Consider the following 20,549-nt stretch of genomic DNA (forward strand, 5'->3'; position numbering starts at 1 on the left):
CTTCCCCCAGCCTTTGATAACCACTATTCTACTTTCTGTTTCTATGATTTTTTTTTCTTTTTTTTTTTTTTTGCTGTACGCGGGCCTCTCACTGTTGTGGCCTCTCCTGTTGCGGAGCACAGGCTCCGGACGCGCAGGCTCAGCGGCCATGGCTCATGGGCCCAGCCGCTCCGCAGCATGTGGGATCCTCCCGGACCGGGGCACGAACCCGTGTCCCTTGCATCGGCAGGCAGACTCTCAACCACTGCGCCACCAGGGAAGCCCTGTTTCTATGAATTTGACTACTCTTGGTACCTCATATAATTGAAATTGTGCAATATTTGTCCTTTTGTGACTGACTTATTTCACTTAGCATAATGTCTCCAAGGTTCATGTTGTAGCATGTGTCAGAATTTCACTCCTTTTTAAGGCTGAATAACATTCCATTGTATGCCTTTACCACATATTGTTTATCCATTCATCTGTTGATGGACATTTATGTTATTTCCAACCTTTTAGCCATTGTAAATAATGCTGCTGTGAACATTGGTATACAAATATTCAAGTCCCTGCTTTCAGTTCTTTTGTGTCTATACCCAGAAGTGGAAGTTGAATTGAATTGGAATTAAAAAGAGGTAGAATTGCTGGAGAAATTCTTAATTGTAATATATCCTAATTTATATGTATCCTAATAGGTATAATCTTTTTAAGGAATCTCTTTCCTATCTCAAGGTCATGAAGATGTTCTTTTATGTAGTGTTGTGTTTCCGTTTATACTTAGGTCTGTAATCTGCCTGGAATTGATTTTTGTGAGTGATATGGGGTATATCACTTTTTTATATGGATACCCAATTGTTTCAACACCATTTACTGAAAATTCTGTCCTTCTCCAGTTATATGCAATGCCAGCCCTGTCATAAATCAAGTCTCCATATATGTGGGATTGGTTTTGTTCTCCCTATGCTCATCTTGTTTAAAATTTCTTTCCTTATGCATATATTTTATATTAATTATAATAATTATTAATAATTCTTGATATCTAGCAAGAAAAGTCTCCCAATTTTGTTATTTTCAGGAGGACCTTTACTCTTACTTTTTTTTTCTCCTTCACATAAATATTACAATCAGCTTGTCAATTTCCACACTTGAAAAAACCTGTTGAGATTTTAATGGGAAATATACTGAACCTGTAAATCATTTTAAACAGAACTAACATTTTTACAATATTGAGTCTTCCAATCCATGAACATAGTATATTCCTCCATTTATTTTGATCATCTTTATTGTTTTTCAATAAAGTTTTATACGTTCTCCATAAAAGAATTGCATATCTTTTTCAGATTTATTCCTAAATACTGTATCTATATATAATTTTTTGTTATGGAAAATTTCACATATATGTAAAAGTAGATTGAATTTTAAGCAGGGGTTGGCAAGTTATCACCCACGCTTTGGTCACCTCAGCTGGTTTAGTAAATAAAGTTTTATCGGAGCACAGGCACAACTATTTGTTAACATATTGTCCATGGCTGATTTCCTACTACAATGGCAGAGTTGAGTGATTGCAATGGAGACTGTATAGCCAGCAAGCCTAAAGTATTTTCTCTCTGGCTCTTTACGGAAAAAAATTACCAGCCTCTGGAAAGAAATCTCTTGTACTCATCACCCAACTCTAGCAACCACGCATTATTTTCTCTAAAGGTTGACCATAATTCCTTAATATCAAATATTTGTTTAATATCCAAATTTCCAATAGTTTCATAAAGATGATAATTTATTTTTATACTTTGTCTTTTTAAAGTCAGGATCTAAGTAAAATCTACATGTTGCAGTTGGTTGATATGCCTTGTAAGCCTCTTTTAACATATAGGTCTGTTTCCAATCTTGTTTTTCTTGCAGTCATTTTTGAAGAAACTAGGCTGTTTTTCCCGTAGCTTATTGCATCGCTGTGGTATAGTGAAACCTGTTCCTCTGTCTTCTGTATTTTCTGTGAACTGGTGGTTAAACCTGGAGCTTTGATTAGATTTGGATTCAAAGTTTTGGAGCCAACTGCTTTTTAGGTGGTGGTGTGGTCTTTCCATCAGAAAGCACATACTGTCTGATTTTATTTCTTTATGTTTTTATGTATTATAAAATGGTAACTTTTAAAAATTGCTGTTTCTAACTATTGATGGCGCATAACATGCAGTTGATTTTGCAGAAATCTTTTATTAATTTATATAATTTACCTATTAGGATTTTTTTTTGTTTTCTATGTAGATAGTCATATAACCTGCAAATAATGAGAGTTTTGTTATTTCCTTTCCAATTCTTACATCTCCCCCACCCCCTTTCCTTACTGTGCTAGCTAAGACCTTTAGTATAATATTGAATAGAAGTAGTAATAGGGTAACAGGGAACTTTGTCTTGTCCTGGATTTCAAAGGGAATGTGGTCATCATTTCACCATGAGTGTGATGTTTGGTGTGTTTTTATATAGATACTTTATCAAGTTAAGGAAGCTCCCTTCTGTTCCTGATTTGCTTGTTATTCTGAATGGACAGTACATTTTAAGAAGTATATTTTCTGCATTTTTGGATATAATATGATTTTTATTCTCTTACTAATGTTAATTTAATGAGTTGGGTTTTTAAAATATTAAGTCAATCTTGCATTTCTGGAATAAACCCCAAATTGATCATGTTATATCTTTTTTATGTTTTCTGAATTCATGTTGATAATATTTGATTTGGAAATTTTGTATTTCTGTTGATGAGTTAACTGGCCTGAAATGATTTATTCTTATAGTGTCCTTGTGAGGTTTTGTATTCAGTTTTGCAGCCTCATAGAATGAATTGTAGAGTGTTTTCCCTTTTTCCATTTGCTGCAGTAATTTGTATAAAGTTGGAATTATTTGCTCTTTGAACATTTCGGTAGCATCACTGGTTAAAAAAAAGAAGTCTCGACTGGTGTTTTCTTTAGGGAAGATGATTCCTTCCCTACTGATTCAATTAATTCTATGCTTATAGGTTTATTCAGTTAAAAATTTTTTTTCCTTGAGTCAATTTTGGTAAGTTACATTTTTCTAGAAATGTATCCATTTAATCTGAGTTTTCAGATCTACTTGCATGTTGGCATAAAGTATTTCACAATAGCCTCTTCTCTTTTTAATATCTGTGCACTCATGATTACTCATTCTAAATATTGTCTGGTTGTCCCTTCCCTCTTTTCCTTAACCTTGGCAGAGAACTGTTTGTTTTTTTAGTCTTTTCAAAGACCTGATTTTTGGTTTTGTGGATCCTCTCCATTATATGTTTGTTTTCAGTATCATCTTTCTTTCCATTTATTCTCTTATTTTTATAATATTTTAAGAATGATGCTTAGTTTATTAATTTTCTATCTTTTTCCTTTCTAATAGTCATTTAAAGTTATAAAGGAACCTCTAATGATGATGTTAGCTTCATCCACACACTCTAATATATGTCTTTCTTATTATCATTCAATTCTTAGTATTTCATAACTTTTATTACAATTTTTCCTTTGGCCTATGTATTATTTATTTATTGTATATTTATTTATTTTACTTATCTTTTGGCTGCATCAGGTCTTAGTTTCGGCACACAGGATCTTCGTTGAGGCACACGGGATCTTTCCTTGTGGCACATGGGCTTCTCCCTAGTTGAGGTGCGCAAGCTCAGTAGTTGTGGCACGTGGGCTTAGTTGCCCCTCGGCTGTGGGATCTTAGTCCCCCAACCAAGGATCAAACCCACATCCCCTACATTGGAAGGTGGATTCTTTACCACTGGATCACCAGGGAAGTCCCTGGCCTATGTGTTATTTAGAAGTGTATTTCTTAATTTCCATTCATATGAGTTTCTTTCTTTACTTTCTTTCTCTATGTTTTTCTTTTTGTTATTGCTTTTTAACTTAATCATATTGTGGTCTGAGAAAGTGATCTTTATCTGAGTCGTCTGATGTGGTAGCCACTAGCCACTTGTGTCTACTGAGTACTTGAAAGTTGGCCAGGGGACTTCCCTGGTGGTCCAGTGGTTAAAACGCCATGCTTCCAATGCAGGGGGTGTGGGTTCAATCCCTGGGAATTAAGATCCCACATGCTGCGTGGCGTGGCAAAAAAAAAAGAAAGCTGGCCAGTCCAAATTGAGATGTACTCTAAATGTAAAATACATACTGGATTTCAGTGACTTAGTCACTGAAAAAAAGAAATTAAAATTTTATTAATAATGTTTTTTATTGATTACAAGTTAAAATGATAATATTTTGTTTATTTTGAGTTAAGTAAAATATAAAATGAATTTCACTTGTTTCTTTTTACCTTTTTTTAATGTGGCTAGAAAACTTAAAAATACACCTGTGGCTCACATTTATAATTAATTGGGCAGTGTTGGTCTAAAAAAATACTAGTCTTTTGAAATTTGTTGAGATTTGCTTTATGGCTCAGGTTGTGCTTAATTTTCATGTATGTTACATGTATACTTGAAAAGAATGTGTATATTAAGAACAGTGTTCTATGTATTACACAGGTTAAGCTTCTTCATTGTTTTCATTCAATCTTTCTTATCCTTACTGTTTATTTTGTCAGCTAGATTTAGCAATAGTTAGAGAAATACATTAAAATTTCATGCTATAGTGGTGGTTTTGTCTTTTTCCACATAGCTTTGTCAATTTTTACTTTATGTTTTTTGAGATTATGTTATTAGACGCTTATACATTTAGAGTTGTTATAGCTTTCTGGTGAAATTGCTAATCATTATGTAATGAGGTCTTTGCCTCTAATTATTTTTTGCCTTAAAGTCCGTTTTGTCTGAGACTAGTGTAGCTACAAAACTTTATTTTTGTTAGTATTTGCCCACTCACATATTACTCCATTTTTTTCTCTTAACCTTTTTGCATTGTTTTGTTTCAGAAATAGGTTTTATAAGTGTCTTATAATTTGATTTCCTTTCTTTAAAGTTCTGATAATTTTTGCATTAATCTGAAATATTAGTCCATTTACATTTGTTGTAGTTATGGTTTATTTGACTATTCCTACTGTCTTATTTTGTGCTTTGCATATATCCTGCATTTTCTTATACACTTTCTCCCTTTTATTACCTCCTTTTAGATTGATTACTTTTTCTTATTCCTTTTTATCCCTCTATGCCCTGTTTGTATTCTTTTGGTGGCTGTTGTAGAAATGTTAACACAAATACCTGACCTATCAAAGTATAAAGGAAGTTACTGTCTTTATCTTCCTCTGAAGTAATATGATGATCTGGGAATGCTTTAGTTCCAAGCATGCACCTTCCCAATTTATGTGCTGTTGTTATCTAGTAAGTTGGTCCTAAGTTATTTTTTTAATCCCACAAATTACACAAATATTATAGTTTCATATAATTAGTGTTTTTTTAGATTTAACAACATAGTTATCATTTTCTTTGCTCAGAATTCCTCTCTACATCTCAGCTTTTATATCTGGGATCATTTTTCCTTCCTTCTGCCTCAAGTTCATCCTTTAACATTATGTTTATTGAGAAAAATAAAACTATCAAGAAAAACAATAACTCTCTTTGTTTTCTCTATGATATCTTTATTTTTTATTTTAAACCATTTTTAAAATTGAAGTATAATTTACAATATTTCAGGTGTACAGCAAAGTGATTCAGTTCACTGAATCTGTTCTTTTTCAGATTCTTTTCCATTATAGGTTATTACAAGATACTGAATATAGTTCCCTGAGTTACCCAGTAGGTCCTTATTGTTTACCTATTTTATATGTAGTAGTGGGTATATGTAAATCCCAAACTCCTAATTTATCCTTCCCCGCCCCCGCTATCCCCTTTGGTAACCATAACTTTATTTTCTATGTCTGTGAGTCTATTTCTGTTTTGTAAATAAGTTATAATATCTTTATTTTATCTTCATTCTCAAAAAATGTTTTGTGTGGGTGCACAATTGATATTTTCTTTAAGCATATTGAAAATATTATTCTACTATGTTTTGCTTCCATATTACTATTGACAAGTTAGCTGTTAGTCTAACTACCATTCCTTTGTAGGTAGAATGTCTTTTTGTGAGAGGCAGGCATTATAGCATTAGCGGTTAAAGGTGTGGCCTCTGGAATCAGACTGCCAGGATTTAAATCTTAGATCTTTGGTTTACTAGCTGTATGACACTGGGCAAGCTGATTAACCTCTCTGTGCCTCAGTTTCCTCTTCTGTAGAATGGAGGCAATAATGGTACCAGTACCTAACTCACAGGCTTGTGATGAGGATTAAGTGAACTAACAAGGAAAGCATTCAGAACAGTGGTAGCACATTTTCAGTGCTATTAAAGTGTTAGATTTTTTTCCCCCTCTCTCAATGCTTTTAGGATCTCCTTTTTTTAAAAATAAATTTATTTATTTTATTTATTGTTTTTGGCTGTGTTGGGTCTTCGTTGATGCACGTGGGCTTTCTCTAGTTGCGGTGAGCGGGGGCTACTCTTCGTTGCAGTGCGCGGGCTTCTCATTGCAGTGGCTTCTCTTGTTGCGGAGCATGGACTCTAGGTGTGCGGGCTTCAGTAATTGTGGCTCACGGGCTTCAGTAGTTGTGGCTCGCGGGCTGTAGAGGGCAGGCTCAGTAGTTGTGGCACACGGGCTTAGTTGCTCCGCGGCATGTGGGATCTTCCCAGACCAGGGCTCGAACCAGTATCTCCTGCATTGGCAGGCGGATTCTTAACCACTGCGCCACCAGGGAAGCCCAGGATCTCCTTATCACTGGTATGGAGCAGTTTCACTATGATGTGTCTAGGTGTGGATTTACTTTTACTTAAACTTTTTGAAATTCACTGAGCTTTTTGAATCTGTAAATTGTCGTCCTGTATCAAGTCCAGAAAATTCTTAGCCGTCTATCTTCAAATACTCCCTCTGCTCAATTCTCTCCTCTCTCTTTCTGGAACTTTAGTTTCAGAGTGATATTAGTCCTTTCGCTCTAGCCTTTGTGTCTCTTTGATTGTGTTTCACGGTCTCTGTGCTGTAAATATTTTGGATAATTTCTTTAAGTCTATTTTCTAGTTCACTAGCTTTTTCAGCTGTGTCTAATATGCTATTAAAACTATATATTGACTTTAAAATTTTAATAGTTATTATCATATTTTTATTTCCAGAAGTCGTGTTTTGTCCCCAATCAAATCTGCCCTTCAGATTTTATATATATATACATAATATTTTTAATACATATTTTTTCCCTTCACTCATATGTTCGACATTGCCTTTTATTTCTTTAAACATATCATACATACATATGTTGTATTCTTGTCTGATAAGTCCAGTATCTAAAGTCTTTGCTGGTCTGATTCTGCTGCCTATTGTTTTGGAGCCTCATAACACTGGTATGTGGACCCCTGAGAACAGGGGCCAGTCAAAAGGTTTTAAACTGTGAAGGACCATTCTTAATCTCTTTCCTGTTTTCCTTCCCAGATGTCCCCTGTTTTCTCTCTGCCACCCCCTCCCATCTCAATTTACTTTTTTGAAAGGCTGATTCATTCCCATGGTTAAAAAAAAAAAAAAAAAAAGTGAAAAGTCTCCTTCCCAACTCCCAGTCCCTTTCCTATTGGAAGCCTCTGTTATCAGGTTCTTGTGGATACTTCCAGAGATATTTCATGCAGATTCAAGCAAATACAATGAAAAAATCTTTCTCTTTTTAAAGCAAATGGTAGCACACTACACACATTGTTCTGAACTTGTCTTTTAATTTGAAAAGTATGTTTGTGCTTATAAAAGAGACACATGATTATTCTGAGTAACATAAATACTGAAGTGTCTACAAGTAGAAAGTGAAAATCCCCCTGGAATTTCATTCCCCAGAGATAACTTCCATTATGCATCTATAAATGTATATTTACATAAATGGGCTTATGCCACACATACTGCTCCATAACCTATTTTTTTCTTTTTCTCCAAACAATACAGCTTGACATCTTTCCATTAATCTTACCATGTCTGTCAGTGCTCTCCACATAGCCCAGCAGTTAAATGCCTGGGCTTTGGAGTCAGACAGAACTAGGTTCTAATCCTAGCTCTGTCACTTAGTAGCTATGGGACTTTTCAGAGCCTCTCTGAGCCTCAGTTTCCTCATCTGTAAAATGGGGATGGAAATAGTACATAGTTCATAGTGTTGTTCTGAGACCTTAATAAGATCATGTATGACATGCTTCTTCCAGGGTCAGCTGCTTTATAAGCCCTTGATGAATGGTAGTTTTTTTATTACTACTCACTCTTTTTAATGGCCACTTAGAATCCATAGTATGATATGTAACCATTTATTAACCATTACCCTTTTGATGGACACTGGATTGTACCCAATTTTTTTGTTGTTGTTATAAATGCCAACCCAGTGAACGCTGAATGTACGTCTTTCAACTTTGTGTGTATTTTCTTGTGAACTCCCTGCAGTGGGGTCACTGGGTCCTCTGAATTCTAATGTCTGTTTCCTCTTTCTCTCCAAGGAGGCAATGAAAATGGCCCATGGGGTGAAGCATGTGTGTTACGTAGGTTTTTCCTTTTTATTACTGCTGTTTTTCCTCTCTCTCCTGAGGTGTGGTGGGGTGGGAGGGGTCCTCCCCAGAGACGATCCCAGCCCCCTGCCCCAGCCTGCCCTCCTCCGGAGCTTCCTAGTACTCCCCACTTCCTATGATGTGAATCTCAGACCTCTATTTTCCCCCAAACCTTGGAACCTGACCATTCATGATCATTCATTCAAGGATTAGTTTTTAGACCTATCTACTTTCAAAACAATTCCCTGTGGTTTGTAATAAATTAAAATAATCAAAATACACTCAAATGGGTTAAAGTCTAAAGAAAGCAAGAAAAGGGGAAGGAGAAGGGGAAATCTTGTTACAACACCCCCCCCCCCAATCCTGGGAAGGTACATCGTCTAGGCTTAAAGTTAATACTAAGCTTCCTGGCAGCCAATGCAAAAAGGGGAGCAGGAGAGATTCTATAGCTCATTAGAAGACCCAGAACCACTCTGCATCTTGAAATGGTCATGAAGGGCTTCCTCTCAGGGGCAATAGAGGGGTGATCAGCAGTCTTTCAGAGGGGGTAGTGGACGTGTTCGCCACATGGCTGTTTCAGGGCAAAAGGCAAGTCAGTGACCCTGGAAAAGGGGCATGACAGAGCTTTGAGGAAGAGAAGGTGGGCTCAGAACAGGATATGGCTCCCTGGTAAGATGCATCTCTGGTCAGAAGGGTGAGAAGGGTCTCAGTACAGGGTCCACGTAACTCTGAACGTGGCTGGGAGTGAGAGGGAAAGCCGAGAGGATGGGAATGAAGACAGACTTCTCTCCTGGGATGGAGGCCAGGCAGTCAGCAAACATTTATAGAGCCCTCCTCTGTGCCAGCCTTTTCTGGGCATTGGGAATACAGTGGGGGCTAAGACATACATGCTCCCTGTCCTCAAGCAGCTTACAGTTCAGTGGGGAAGAGCGAGGACAGTAAACAATGGCAGGTGAGGTTAGTGCTCTGAAGGGCTCTTCTCCCCTGGCAGGTTGGTTCTGGGGCAGTGATCCACCTCCTGGGGGCCATCGGCTACGGCCAGGCAGGGGGGCTCCTGCCTCCAAAGCTGGAGGTTCTGGAGAACATGATGGAGGACAACTCAGCCTCACCTGTCCCGAGGCCCAGAAGGAAGGAAAGGCCCATGGCCCGGGACCCCGCGGGGTGCCAGGTACAGAAGATGTTCTTTACACTGACAGGTCTCTTCATCCTGTTGGGAGAGGCACATGCACACCTGATTCACAGAGATGGTGCTGCAGCCCAGAGAGACGCCGTGACTTGCACATGGTCACACAGAACGTAATAGCCAGAGGCAGGGTTAGACCTCTGCTGGCTGGCCGCCCCCAGGCGGTGGTCTGTGCATTCCTTCTCCTGCACTGCTGAGTTCAGGAGCTTGACCAGAGCAGAGGAGGAAGGGAGGGGCTGGGCCTCCACGCATTTGGGGAGAGAGCAGTTGTTGACCTTTGCGCCTGGCCGCCCTCATGTCCTGCCATCCCAAGATCCTCTAGCCGCCTCCCTCAGGGGGGACAGCATGGGGCTCTGGTGGCCTCTCTGACCCCTTCCACCATCCGAGGAGTCATTCCTTTCCGCCCAGGGGCTCCACCTTCTTCTCCACATCCTCATTCTGTTGCAGGAGGGGGTTCCCGTTCAGGAGGCTGGTGCTGAGTGTCCGGGGGTGAGTGCTTCTGCCCTGGCCACGCGGCATCCCTCCCTGGAGCACGGGTAGGGGGAATGTGGGACTGGGGAGGTGACTGGGGAAGCAGGGTCCCCCTGGGGCTGGGAGGCTGCACCCGGGGACAAGGCCTCGGTTCCTCACCCCTCCCCTACAGTGTGGCCCAGTGGAGGCTGAAGAGGAGGAGCCTGGTGAGCAAGCGCGGGGAGAGGACCCAGGTGAGGGGCCGTGGAGGGTGCCCTTCAGCAGCCATCTGTCTTCTAGGGACTACTGAGCACGCAGGGGGCTCCCACCCAGCTCCGGCCCCCAGCCCCTGCTACGACTCCTCTCCTCTCCCACCCCCAATCAGCCTGTAGTCCTTCCCCAAAGGGGTGGGGACCGCTGGCTGCCTGGACTCGGCTCCCAGACAGACATCCTAGACGCCCTGGGTCCCTGAGGGTGGGACCCCTCCCTTGCCTGCCTAAGCCCCTCAGGATTGAGTCACCCCCTCCCCTTGCCCCTGAGCATCCACTAGGCGCCAGAGACTCTGTTTCCCCACAGCTCAGCTTCAGCCCCAACAGGAGAAGCTACCCCTGGATACTGGGGTACGGGGCACTGTGGTCCGTGCCATGCGGGAGGCGCTGTGGAGTCGGTAAGGCCTTGTTCCTCGTTCCCTGACATCCAGGACATCCTGAAGGGCTGCCTTCACACACACCACCTTCCAGGGCTGTGCCGTGTTCTAAGGGCTTCTGTGTGTATGACTAACCCCATTTTATCCTGTGAGGTCATTTGCCCACACGTTTGAACCTGGGTCTCTCTGGCTTCAGGGTTGTGCTTTCTCATTAAGCTGCTGCACCTCTCAGTGTCTGCTCAGGTCCTCGTGGACGTCGCCCACAGCAAATGCTTTCAGACATAGTGAGACTATCACAGTTGGGACTATCTCAGAGATCTGAGCACAGAGCTGTCGTTTTACTAATGGTGAGACCAAGGCCCAGAGAGGACAGGGTTTTGCAAAGGTCACACAGCAAGTCAGTAGCAGATTCAGGGTTACATCCAGGGTCAGGGCTCCATCCCCTCCCCTGACCAATGCCTTACCCTCCCCCCACCAGGCCTCCTCCCCTCCCTCCATACCCTGGTTCACTGGCCAGGGATCGAGCAGGGGCTGAGCAATCCGATCTTACTTTTCTACTCCTCGTGTGGCCTCAGGCAAGCCCCTTATCTTCTGTGAGCCTCAGTCACCCCATCTGTAAATGGAGAATGATAATACCTCTTCTTCACGGAGTTGGGGGGAGAATAAATGGGTTAATGGAGGAAAATGTTCAGAATAGAAACCAGAGTTGGCCCAGACCCTGCTCTCCACCCATGTCTCCCTCTCGGGCTCGGTGCCCTGGCCCTGCCCTTGTGCCCCACAGCCTTCAGGAGCGCCCAGACCTGGTGCTGAGTGAGGAGGCGGTAGAGGGCATCGCTGCCGGCATTGAGGCAGCCCTCTTCGACCTGACACAAGCCACCAACAGCCGCTACAAGAACAAGTACCGCAGCCTGCTGTTCAACCTGCGGGACCCCAGGAACCCAGTGAGTGGGGCTCCGGGCTGGGCTGGGTCCCCCTCAGAGGTGGGAAGCCCTGGCAGGATGTTGGGTGGGGCTCTCCAAGCGGTGTGGTGCAGCCCCTGCCCCTGCAGGACCTGTTTCTCAAAGTGGTTCACGGAGACGTCAGCCCCCACAGCCTGGTGCGGATGAGCTCGGTCCAGCTGGCCCCCCAAGAGCTGGCCCGCTGGCGGGACCAGGAGGAAAAGAGGGTGAGCTGTTGGGTCAAGTCAGGACATGGAGAAGGGGTTTGGGGAGGGGGAGGCCGAGGATGGAGCGGGAGAAACAGAGACAAAGAGTGAGGAGGAAGGTGATGAGACAGGGGAGCACAGGACAGACAGAAACAGAAACGAGGGAACAGAAAGATCAGGCAGACAGGGAGAGAGTCAGAGAGACTCTCCCCACCAAAAAAAAGGGAAAAGAGGTAGAAATGAAGGAGATTGGAGATGGAGAGCTCATTAGAGAGGTGACGCCCCCGGGGGTGTCGTCTTCCACTTGCTTTTCTATGGAGCTGGGCTGGGGGGTGGGGGGACTGGGGATGTTGGCCCAGAGTCTGGAATCCAGGATTGTCATCCGCCATCCATGGGGCACAGACCCAGTGTGATGCCCCTGCTCCAGTCCAGCCCCAGAGGTTCCAGAAAAGGCTGGAAGTCTTCCTAGTGCCCCAGGCTGAGTGAGGAACCCCACAGCCTCCAGCAGTTCACAGATACACCCCATACACCCTGCGTCCGTGGGTCTCTCTCTCTCTCCCAGGGAACTGCACAGGGGCAGGCAAGGGGTGGGCACTGAGCCAGCTTCAGGAGATGCTTGCATAATGTTTGTTGGTGTCCCAGTGAGAAAGGGAGGGACTGATCGAGGGAGCAGGGCCTGTGGGATGGGCTGGGGCACTAAGGCCCTTGTTCTGACAGACACTGGGCTGGTTAGAATTAATAACTGGAATCCATTAGGAGCATCTGTCCACTCTGAGCTTCTGTCCGGGCACTGTGGGTGACCAGGACCAGCTATGTAAATTGTGGAGTCTGTGCAGAATGAAAATGCGGGTGCTTTGTTCAATGATTAAGAATTTCAGGGACTTCCCTGGCGGACCAGTGGTTAAGACTCTGTGCTTCCACTGCAGGGGGCACTTGTTCGATTCCTGGTCGGGGAAGTAAAATCTTGCATGCCGGCAGCGCGGCTAAGGAAAAAAAAAAAGAATTTCAAGATGACGGCAGTATTTAGCATGGGGCCCTTCAAGGCGCAGGGCCCTGGGCTACTGCATGGAGCCCATGCCCACGAAGCCAACCCTGCTGGGAGGACAGGGCTTCTGTCCTCCAGGGGTTGTTAGAAAGGAAGAGACAGGCTTTCAGGAATCATTTCAGATAGGATGACACTTATCAACAATAAGAATCACAAGTAGCATTTACTGTGAGCCAGGCTCCAGGCTAAGCACTCAACATAAGCTGTTTAATATGATGCTCTTAATTTCATTTCTAGAGAACAGATCAACTAAGGCTTAGAGCAATGAAGGGCTTGCCCAGGGCCACGCCATCTTGTGGGTCTTTATTAATGACAGCTGGTGCTCTAGCGCCTGTGCTCTTTTCGACTACCCCACACTCTTCCCAGGGCAGAGGGTGGGTGGGATACAGTCAGGGGCAGATTTGACTCGTGCGAGAAGGCGAAGTTCAAGAAGGCTTCCTGGGGGAGGCCGTGTTTGAGTTGGAGGGTGAATGAGTAGAAAATGGAGAGGTAAGGCGGATGATGGGGGGTCTCCAGGTGAGGGACTGGCAGAAGCAGAGACGTGGAGGAAGGGAAAGGGCTGGCATGGAAGGGGAGCCACAGCGGAGGGGCCTCAAGGGAGGAAAGGGGGCACTTGGGCTCTTGGTGGCCAAAGTCCTCCAACCCTGGCTGAGCTGGGGCTGCCCCGCCCCTCAGGGCCTGGAGATCATTGAGCAGCTACAGAAGGAGCCGTGCAGCCTCCCGGCCTCCAAACTGACCCACAAGGGGGAAGTCGAGATCCTGCAGGACATGGACCAGACGCTGACCCTGGAGGATCGGGTGGTAAGTGGGGGCCTGATGTGGTACCAGGCAGGGCCTGTGCCCTCGGATCCCACCCCTCACCTCACCAGCTGTGTGGCCTTGGGCAAGTCATCTGACTACACTGAGGCCCACGGTCTTCATCGTAAATAGGGGAATGATGGTCGCCGCACAGGGTCTGGGTGAGCACGGGGTGAGACAAACGCTGGCACCGGGCCTGTCCGCACCTTCTCAGTGCTGCTCCCCTCCTTTTGGCCTAACCCCAAGGCACCTCGTGTGAGTAGTAGTGAGTCCGATCTCCGCAGTTCCCCCCAACCTCAGGCAATCCGACCAGATCCCAGGTTGGGAAGCAGGAGGGACACACTGTTTGAGGCAGGGACTTTTTGGATGTAAGGAGCAGAGACTTGCTCTATTCAGCAGAAGGACTTAGGGATGCGCCGGCAGGGCACCACCTGGAGTCCAGAGCAGCCTGTGCAGAGTGTCCTTTTCTTTGTGGGGGATCTGCCCCATCCTCCTGTCCATCCTGCTTCTTCCTCCCCCTTGGCTCCTCCTCCTTGCACATGGCTCAACAGGATGGCTCAGCAGCCCTCGAATCAATGAACCCAACCCCTCAGCCTTCTGCAGCCAATCAGAGCGCCCCCTTGGCTCACTTCAGTCGCTCTCAGGAGAAGGCTGCTCTGGCTTTGGTTGGGTGTCCCGTGGGTCAGATGTTCACCCCGGTCTAATCAGCTGTGTGTCCAGGATGGGGGAGCGCAGGGTCCCTTGAGCCATGTTCGTTCGCTGGGGAAATGGCAGTGACCTTGACCGACAAAAACCCCTGCTCTCCCTCACCAGTATCCAGGCCAACAACCAGACCTCCTGGCTGTGCGGAGAGGAGACCTAAGAGGGCGTGGCTGCTCCCCAACCCAAACCAACCTGTATTCCCTGAGTAAATTGAATGTAAATGTAGGGGGAGGAGCCAGAGAGAGAGGGAAGAGAGAGCGGGCGGCAGAGTAGGGGAGGGGAAGATAACACAGAATAGCAACATTTCCTCCGATTGAACACCTACTGTGTGCCACTTTTACAAACAATGCCTCATTCAAACCTCACGATATAACCTACGAGATAGGTGATGCCAGTTTCCTGGGTGAGGCACCTGAAACCGTTTGCCCAAGGTCACTTAGTTGGCAGTGGGGGAGACTGGAACCCAGGCTCTCTGACTCCAAAGCCTGTGCCTTGTCACTGCTCTGGAGGTGGTTTTAAGGCAAGAGTGAGAGTTTCAAGATCTTTTCAAATCTTCCTGAAGCAATCAATGTTTGTTGTGTGTTTAAAGCTGTTTCTATTATGAGGAAAAAGGGTGATTTGGCATTGGGCATCAAGGTTCTTAAAAACGTTCATTCTCCCCAATTCTGTCATCTGCTTCTAAGAACTCGTCCTAAGGAGATAATTGAAAGTTTAGGAAAATACTTTCAGCATAAGGATGTCCTCAGTGTTATTTGTTACAGCGAAAGCCTGGGAACGACCTGATTGTCTAGCAGCAGAGGTTATGCGTATACTCCAGCCCACCCCATCAGTGCAATGTCTACAGGGACGGTATAACACGGCAGATATCTTTGCTCTGGTTCATGGACACATGAGCCACAAAAGGACCCCCAAAACTCTGTGTATAGATAAACTATTATAAAGAAATACCCAGAGTATCAACAGTTGTTTCTGAGTGGTGGGACAAGGGGTGATTTTTTTTTTTTTAATTTTCAAATTTTCTGTATTTTCTAAATTTTCTGTAACAAGTTCACGATACTTTTGTAATTAAAGAATATATTATTTAGAAAAATAAAACCACAGCCCTGAGGGCCCCCTACTCATGGAGGGCTGCTGACCTCCCCAGCCGCCTTCCCAGCCCACCCCTCTCTCCTCCTTTGCCTCCCAGGGACCCAAGGTGTCCATAGACTGCGGCCCACTGGCCCTGCCTGCCACGTCAAAGGGCACCACGGAGCAGCACGAGGACACCACAGAGCAGCACAAGCACCACTTCCTAGACCCCAGCTGCCGCATCTGCATGGGTGGGAGGGAGACACAGGAGGGGCACAGGGGTGGTGGGTAGGCCGGGTCTGAGTGTGGGGTTCACTGGCAACAGGGATTCATGGCTTGGGGAGAAGGTGGTGGGGCGGGGGTACCTGTGTTCCAGGTCACCTCAAAAAGGACCTGGTTCAAACTCCATTTCTAATGCCCTGGGCTGGCTTCAGCCTAGCTGCCGGCCCCCTTTTCAGCTCCTGCCTCTGCTCTTTGCAGACTGGAAGCCCTTGTATGAGCGGCCAGCCTCCTTCATAGCCACCAGGAGGATGGGGGATGATGCTTTCCAGAGAGCCCCAAGCCTAGTCCATATGTCCTCTCCAGAGATGCCCCAAACCAAGGAGAAGCCTCCCACAGAGCCCAAGGACAGGTATGGGGCAGTGGGCAAGGATGTGGGCAACTGGCAGGGTTGGTGGGGGAGGCCACCTGCTGGGGCAGCAGACACAGGCTGGGTTTTTCCATATGGCCTTAGGCAAATCCTGCCTCTTGTGTGGGCCTCGGTTTCCCCATCTGTGCAATGGAACTAATCATCCCTGCCTACTGGTCTCTACCACATAAGGCCATGTTTGGACCAGTGTTCCGGCACCCACAGTGGGGACACAGGACCATCTCTGAAAACTAAGGAGCTGCTGGGGAAGCCCTGGTGACCAGTTCACCTGGCCCTGTTCTCTCTGTCCTTCCCTCTAGGCTCCAGATGCCTGCTGGGTCCACAAAAGCCCTGCCCAGCCAGCCACCCTGGGAGGGGTCTCTGGACATGTTCTCCATTAAGCAGTTCCGGGTCAAGGCCCAGCTGGTCTCGGGGCACAGCTCTTGGCTCATCCGGGTACTTCTGCCCGGCTCGCCGAAGACTCCCTTGCACACTGACCAGCCCAGTCAGCTACACACACCCCCGTTCATTCATTCACCCACTCACTCCTTCTGAAACAAGTCATTGGCTCCCTCTCTGTGCTTGGCCCTGTGCTAGGCTAGATGCAGCCCCACTCCTGCAGAGACACATGCGCAAAGGACTCCCTATAACGCAAGGCATAAAGCAGGAAGGACCCAGGAAAAGGGTCTGGTGCATCCTGGCCCAGAGAAGGGTTTTAGGAGTTACTGTTGAGTGAGTGAATGATCAGCCAAGTGTTGGATGAGGGTAGGGGGTTAGAGGAGGGAGTGAGGGGCTTCTGAGAAGTGGAGGAGATTGGCCAGGACAGGCTGTAGGCCTCCAGGGGTAGTTAGGGCTTTCCAGCAGCCACTGGGGCTCCTGATATACTGCCTGTCAATCCTCTTGGCCACAGGCTGTGGCTTCCAGGTAGCCAGTATTGAGTCTGCCTAAAGTGGGCGGGAAGCTGGGAGGCTGACTGGCCTCCTACCTGTCCCCAGGCCCTGCCCCAGGTGATCCGCTCTGCAGGCTGCATCCCCCCCAGTGCTGTCTGGGACTTTCTGGCCAGCATCTGCCCAGCCGAGGCCAAGGTAACCACCCACCCTTGGGCACCACCTCTCCTCCTAGCACCATATCCCCAGCCCTGAGCTCTCTTTCGCTCCAGCTCTGGAGCAGAGGCCTGGTTTAAGATATCCGGGTCCAGTTCCCACTGTGACTGCAGACTCACTGTGTGACCCTGGGCAAGTCCTTCTGTTTCCACCTCTGGAAAATGGGGCCACTCTTCCTCACAGGGTTCTCAGAGGTTCAGATGAGACCAGGGGTGTTCACAGGAGACTGTCCCTAAACCTGCTCTCCTTCCTGCAACCTCAGGACGTCTGCGTGGTCAGCCTGTGCCCACAGGGCTCTCGAGACACCCAGAATTGCCACCTGCTTTACTCCTACCTCAACAACAAGCAGCGCCATGGCCTGGCAGCTGTGGAACAGATGGGAGTGGTCCTGCTGCCCCTGCCTGCCTTCCAGCCCCTGCCCTCCAGGCTGCGCCCTCTTGGAGGCCCAGGTGAGTGCCCGATGCCCATCCCAGGCCCTGTCTCCCCTCACTTGGTGACCAGACAGGCTTTGTAGACACAGTCACCCCTGTCTCCATGGAGGCAGGCACATCTCAGAAGGGAAATTCTGAGATGGGCAAACGTGAGAACAAAAACAAGAAGAGCTCAGACTTGTATATTGTTTACTATGCGCCAGACAACATTCTGAAAGCTTCACTTATATTAATTCAGTTAGTCCTCAAAATAACCCCTTCAGGATGGTGCTATTAATTTTTTCACTTCATAGATGAGGAAACTGAGGTAGGGAGAAAGCAAGTGACATGTCCAGAGTCACAGAGCCAGGCAGTAGCAGAAACTGGCCTCCTAACCACCACACATACAGCCTCTCCAATCAGGCACCTTGATGAGAAACTCACCAGTCACATTTGACCCCAGCATAGCAGAACAGAGGCAGGAACCACCAACTGGCTGAAATTAGGACCTAAATAAAAGAGGAAGGAGAGATGTTTTCACCACAGCTATCCTGGGCCAAGCTTGGCTTTTGTTCCTGGATAGCCTCCAGGGCGTGGATCCAGGAAAGCATGGGAGGGGGCTGGAGGGGGTATCAAGGGGTGGACTGTACCTGTTGCTGAGTAGTGTTTGATCTTTCTGGGCTGCCTGTCGGGGGACAGTGTGGTAGAATGAATCATACGGTCTTGAGATTAAACCATCCATGCCCCAGTCTCAGTCAAGTGAACCCTTTCACACACTGTGAGAGCAAATCTTACACCCTCCTACTTACTTTCCCAGCATCTCATGGGCCCCATCTCACTACTGGAAAGCTCTTCTTGGGGTCTAACCTCCAGACCTCTTGCCACAGCCAGAATGCAGCTTCTGGGGGCTATGAGTTCTCTCCATCCAAGCCTTTGGTCTCTTTCCCCCTCTTTCTCCAGGCCTGGAAGTCACTCACTCAAACCTGTTGCTGGCTGTGCTGCTCCCCAAGGCAGGGCTTCTGGCCACAGCAGAGTCCAGCCCCTTGTGGGGGAAGGTTCGCAAAATGCTCCCCTTCAACAGAAAAGCGGAGATGAGATGCTACCAGCCAGAGGCCACGGGGCCAGACGTGGCCCTGAAGGGATCCCCTCCCCCCGTGGGTGCCCTGCAGCAGGGCCAGGGCAAAGGCAGCCTGGCTCCAAGGGGAATCTGTGCTTGGCAGAGGCCTCCCAGAGGCAGGGGGAGACTGTGGGGAGAGTGTGAGACCTGGCAGGGTCCTGGGCGAGGGCAACGGCCTCCAAACCCAGGCTGGCATCAGTCCTGGCATCCCTATTCAGCTTCACCAGCTGGCCATGACCAGCACCTCCACAGGGCTTCCTGTCACCGCCAAGCCCTGCTCCAGCATCTCAAATCCCTGGTGGCCATAAGCCACCTGTTCCAAGCCTCACTGAGGTCCCTAGGCCAGGAGCAACTTCCCCGACCTCCTGCCCAGCCTCCCGCAGCCCCTGGGATTCTTGGCCTCCTCTGCCAGTCCCCTGCAGCTCCAGAGCCCCCTGGCCCATCCCTTGACTCCTCTTTGGGGTCTACAGATGGAGCCGGCTCTGAGTGTCCCCTTCCTGCAGAGACCTGACCCTCATTACCCACCAAAAGAGGGGCTTTAATTCCCTAACCAGTGCTGAACCCTAAGGTGCTCCAGAAAGAGCAACAGGGGCAGAGGAAGGGGACGGTTAGCTGTTTGAATTTCCTGTTCTGCAGTTTGCTTGGTGTTAATTTTTGGTTTAATAAAGAATTTGGCAAAGTTGAGACTGCATCTGCTGGCTGGACAGGAGGGACCCTGGGCCTGGCCACGTGTGGGTTGGCGTGGGTGTGTCTGGGAGTTTCTGTGCACAGATATAGCAGAGCTAACGTGTTAAGGATGGAGGGGGCAGCCTTGCCAGCTGCTTGTCTGAGGTCCTTAACCATCACTGTGCGCCAGGGTTCAGCTGTTGCCATGGTGGGCTCTGGAAGCATTTTGCAAGTATTTTGAACTGGGTGGAAGAAGTGATGGGAGAGAAGGCAGCACTCGGTTGGGGGGAGAGAGAGAAAAATGAGGCTTTTGAAGGGGCATAGACACTTAGAGATTGTTAGAGAGGAAAAGGAGAGCAAGTTGCAATGGATTTAAAAATTTTCAGTTACCAAGACTTTTTCCTTTGGATAGTCGGGGGTTACCGCTGTAATCCCTACGTGTGTCTGTGTGTATCTGAGGGTCTCTGTGTGTGCGCATGCCTGTGACCATATGTCTGTGTGGGTCTCTGTTGAGGAAGTTGGGAGGCCCAAATAGGATGTCTCCTCTCTGTTCCTCTTGCCAGCTCCTGGGGACTGATACTGGAGAAAGCCAAGGGTCTTGGCCTGGGGGTGGGGGTGGACATTCAGGATGTGGTTGGAGGCTGGTGTTATAGGGCAGGATGGTGCTGCTTTGCCTGGGGCCTGGAGTGAGCTCTTAACAGCAGCTACAACTGTAAGGCATCTCAGTGTGTGTGTACCTCCGGAGAGCTGAGTCTAGGCATTGCCATGGGAACTAACTGCCTCCTCGCTACCTAACCCAGGGTCCAGAAGCAGGGCCTGGCTTGGAGGAGAGAACTTGTGGCAGGACCCCACCGTTCACCGCTGCCCCGGCCTGAAGGGGTGTATCTCTTCCCACCCCTTCTCTGAAGTCTACCCATGTACCAGCCTCACCCTGGGCTGGGAAAGATGGGGCAATAGTTGGGGGAGTCCCACTTCTCTGCCCCATGAGCTGTGCTGCTGCCCTACCCTCGACCGACAGCAGAGGGGGCCCTAGGCCTTGGGATGGAGGTCGGGGCTGGCAGGACTGGAGGCCAAGCTGGAGGCGGGACGAAGTGTGGGAA

The 20,549-nt window shown here is 47.3% G+C and overlaps 1 protein-coding gene and 1 pseudogene across 2 annotated transcripts in view; both read left to right on the forward strand.

The window, feature by feature from the left end:
* SPOCD1 (SPOC domain containing 1) overlaps window positions 1-19,294 on the forward strand; it is a gene marked incomplete at both ends in the record, with an annotated part of 28,189 nt that extends 8,895 nt beyond the window's left edge. Inside the window, 14 exon segments of the mRNA XM_081223824.1 lie at window positions 8,442-8,483; window positions 9,481-9,657; window positions 10,120-10,161; window positions 10,316-10,376; window positions 10,699-10,789; window positions 11,550-11,709; window positions 11,817-11,933; window positions 13,633-13,758; window positions 15,644-15,776; window positions 16,006-16,156; window positions 16,474-16,609; window positions 17,149-17,238; window positions 17,519-17,705; window positions 18,627-19,294. Coding sequence (XP_081079950.1) covers window positions 8,442-8,483; window positions 9,481-9,657; window positions 10,120-10,161; window positions 10,316-10,376; window positions 10,699-10,789; window positions 11,550-11,709; window positions 11,817-11,933; window positions 13,633-13,758; window positions 15,644-15,776; window positions 16,006-16,156; window positions 16,474-16,609; window positions 17,149-17,238; window positions 17,519-17,705; window positions 18,627-19,294 — 2,181 coding nt within the window.
* Window positions 1-20,549, forward strand: part of LOC308605436 (methylosome protein WDR77-like) — a 524,245-nt pseudogene that overhangs the window by 168,792 nt on the left and 334,904 nt on the right. The gene's annotated exons all lie outside the window — the stretch shown is intronic.

This window comes from Mesoplodon bidens (genome assembly GCF_964165515.1).
Source record: "Mesoplodon bidens genome assembly, chromosome: 2".
Classification (NCBI taxonomy): domain Eukaryota; kingdom Metazoa; phylum Chordata; class Mammalia; order Artiodactyla; family Ziphiidae; genus Mesoplodon; species Mesoplodon bidens.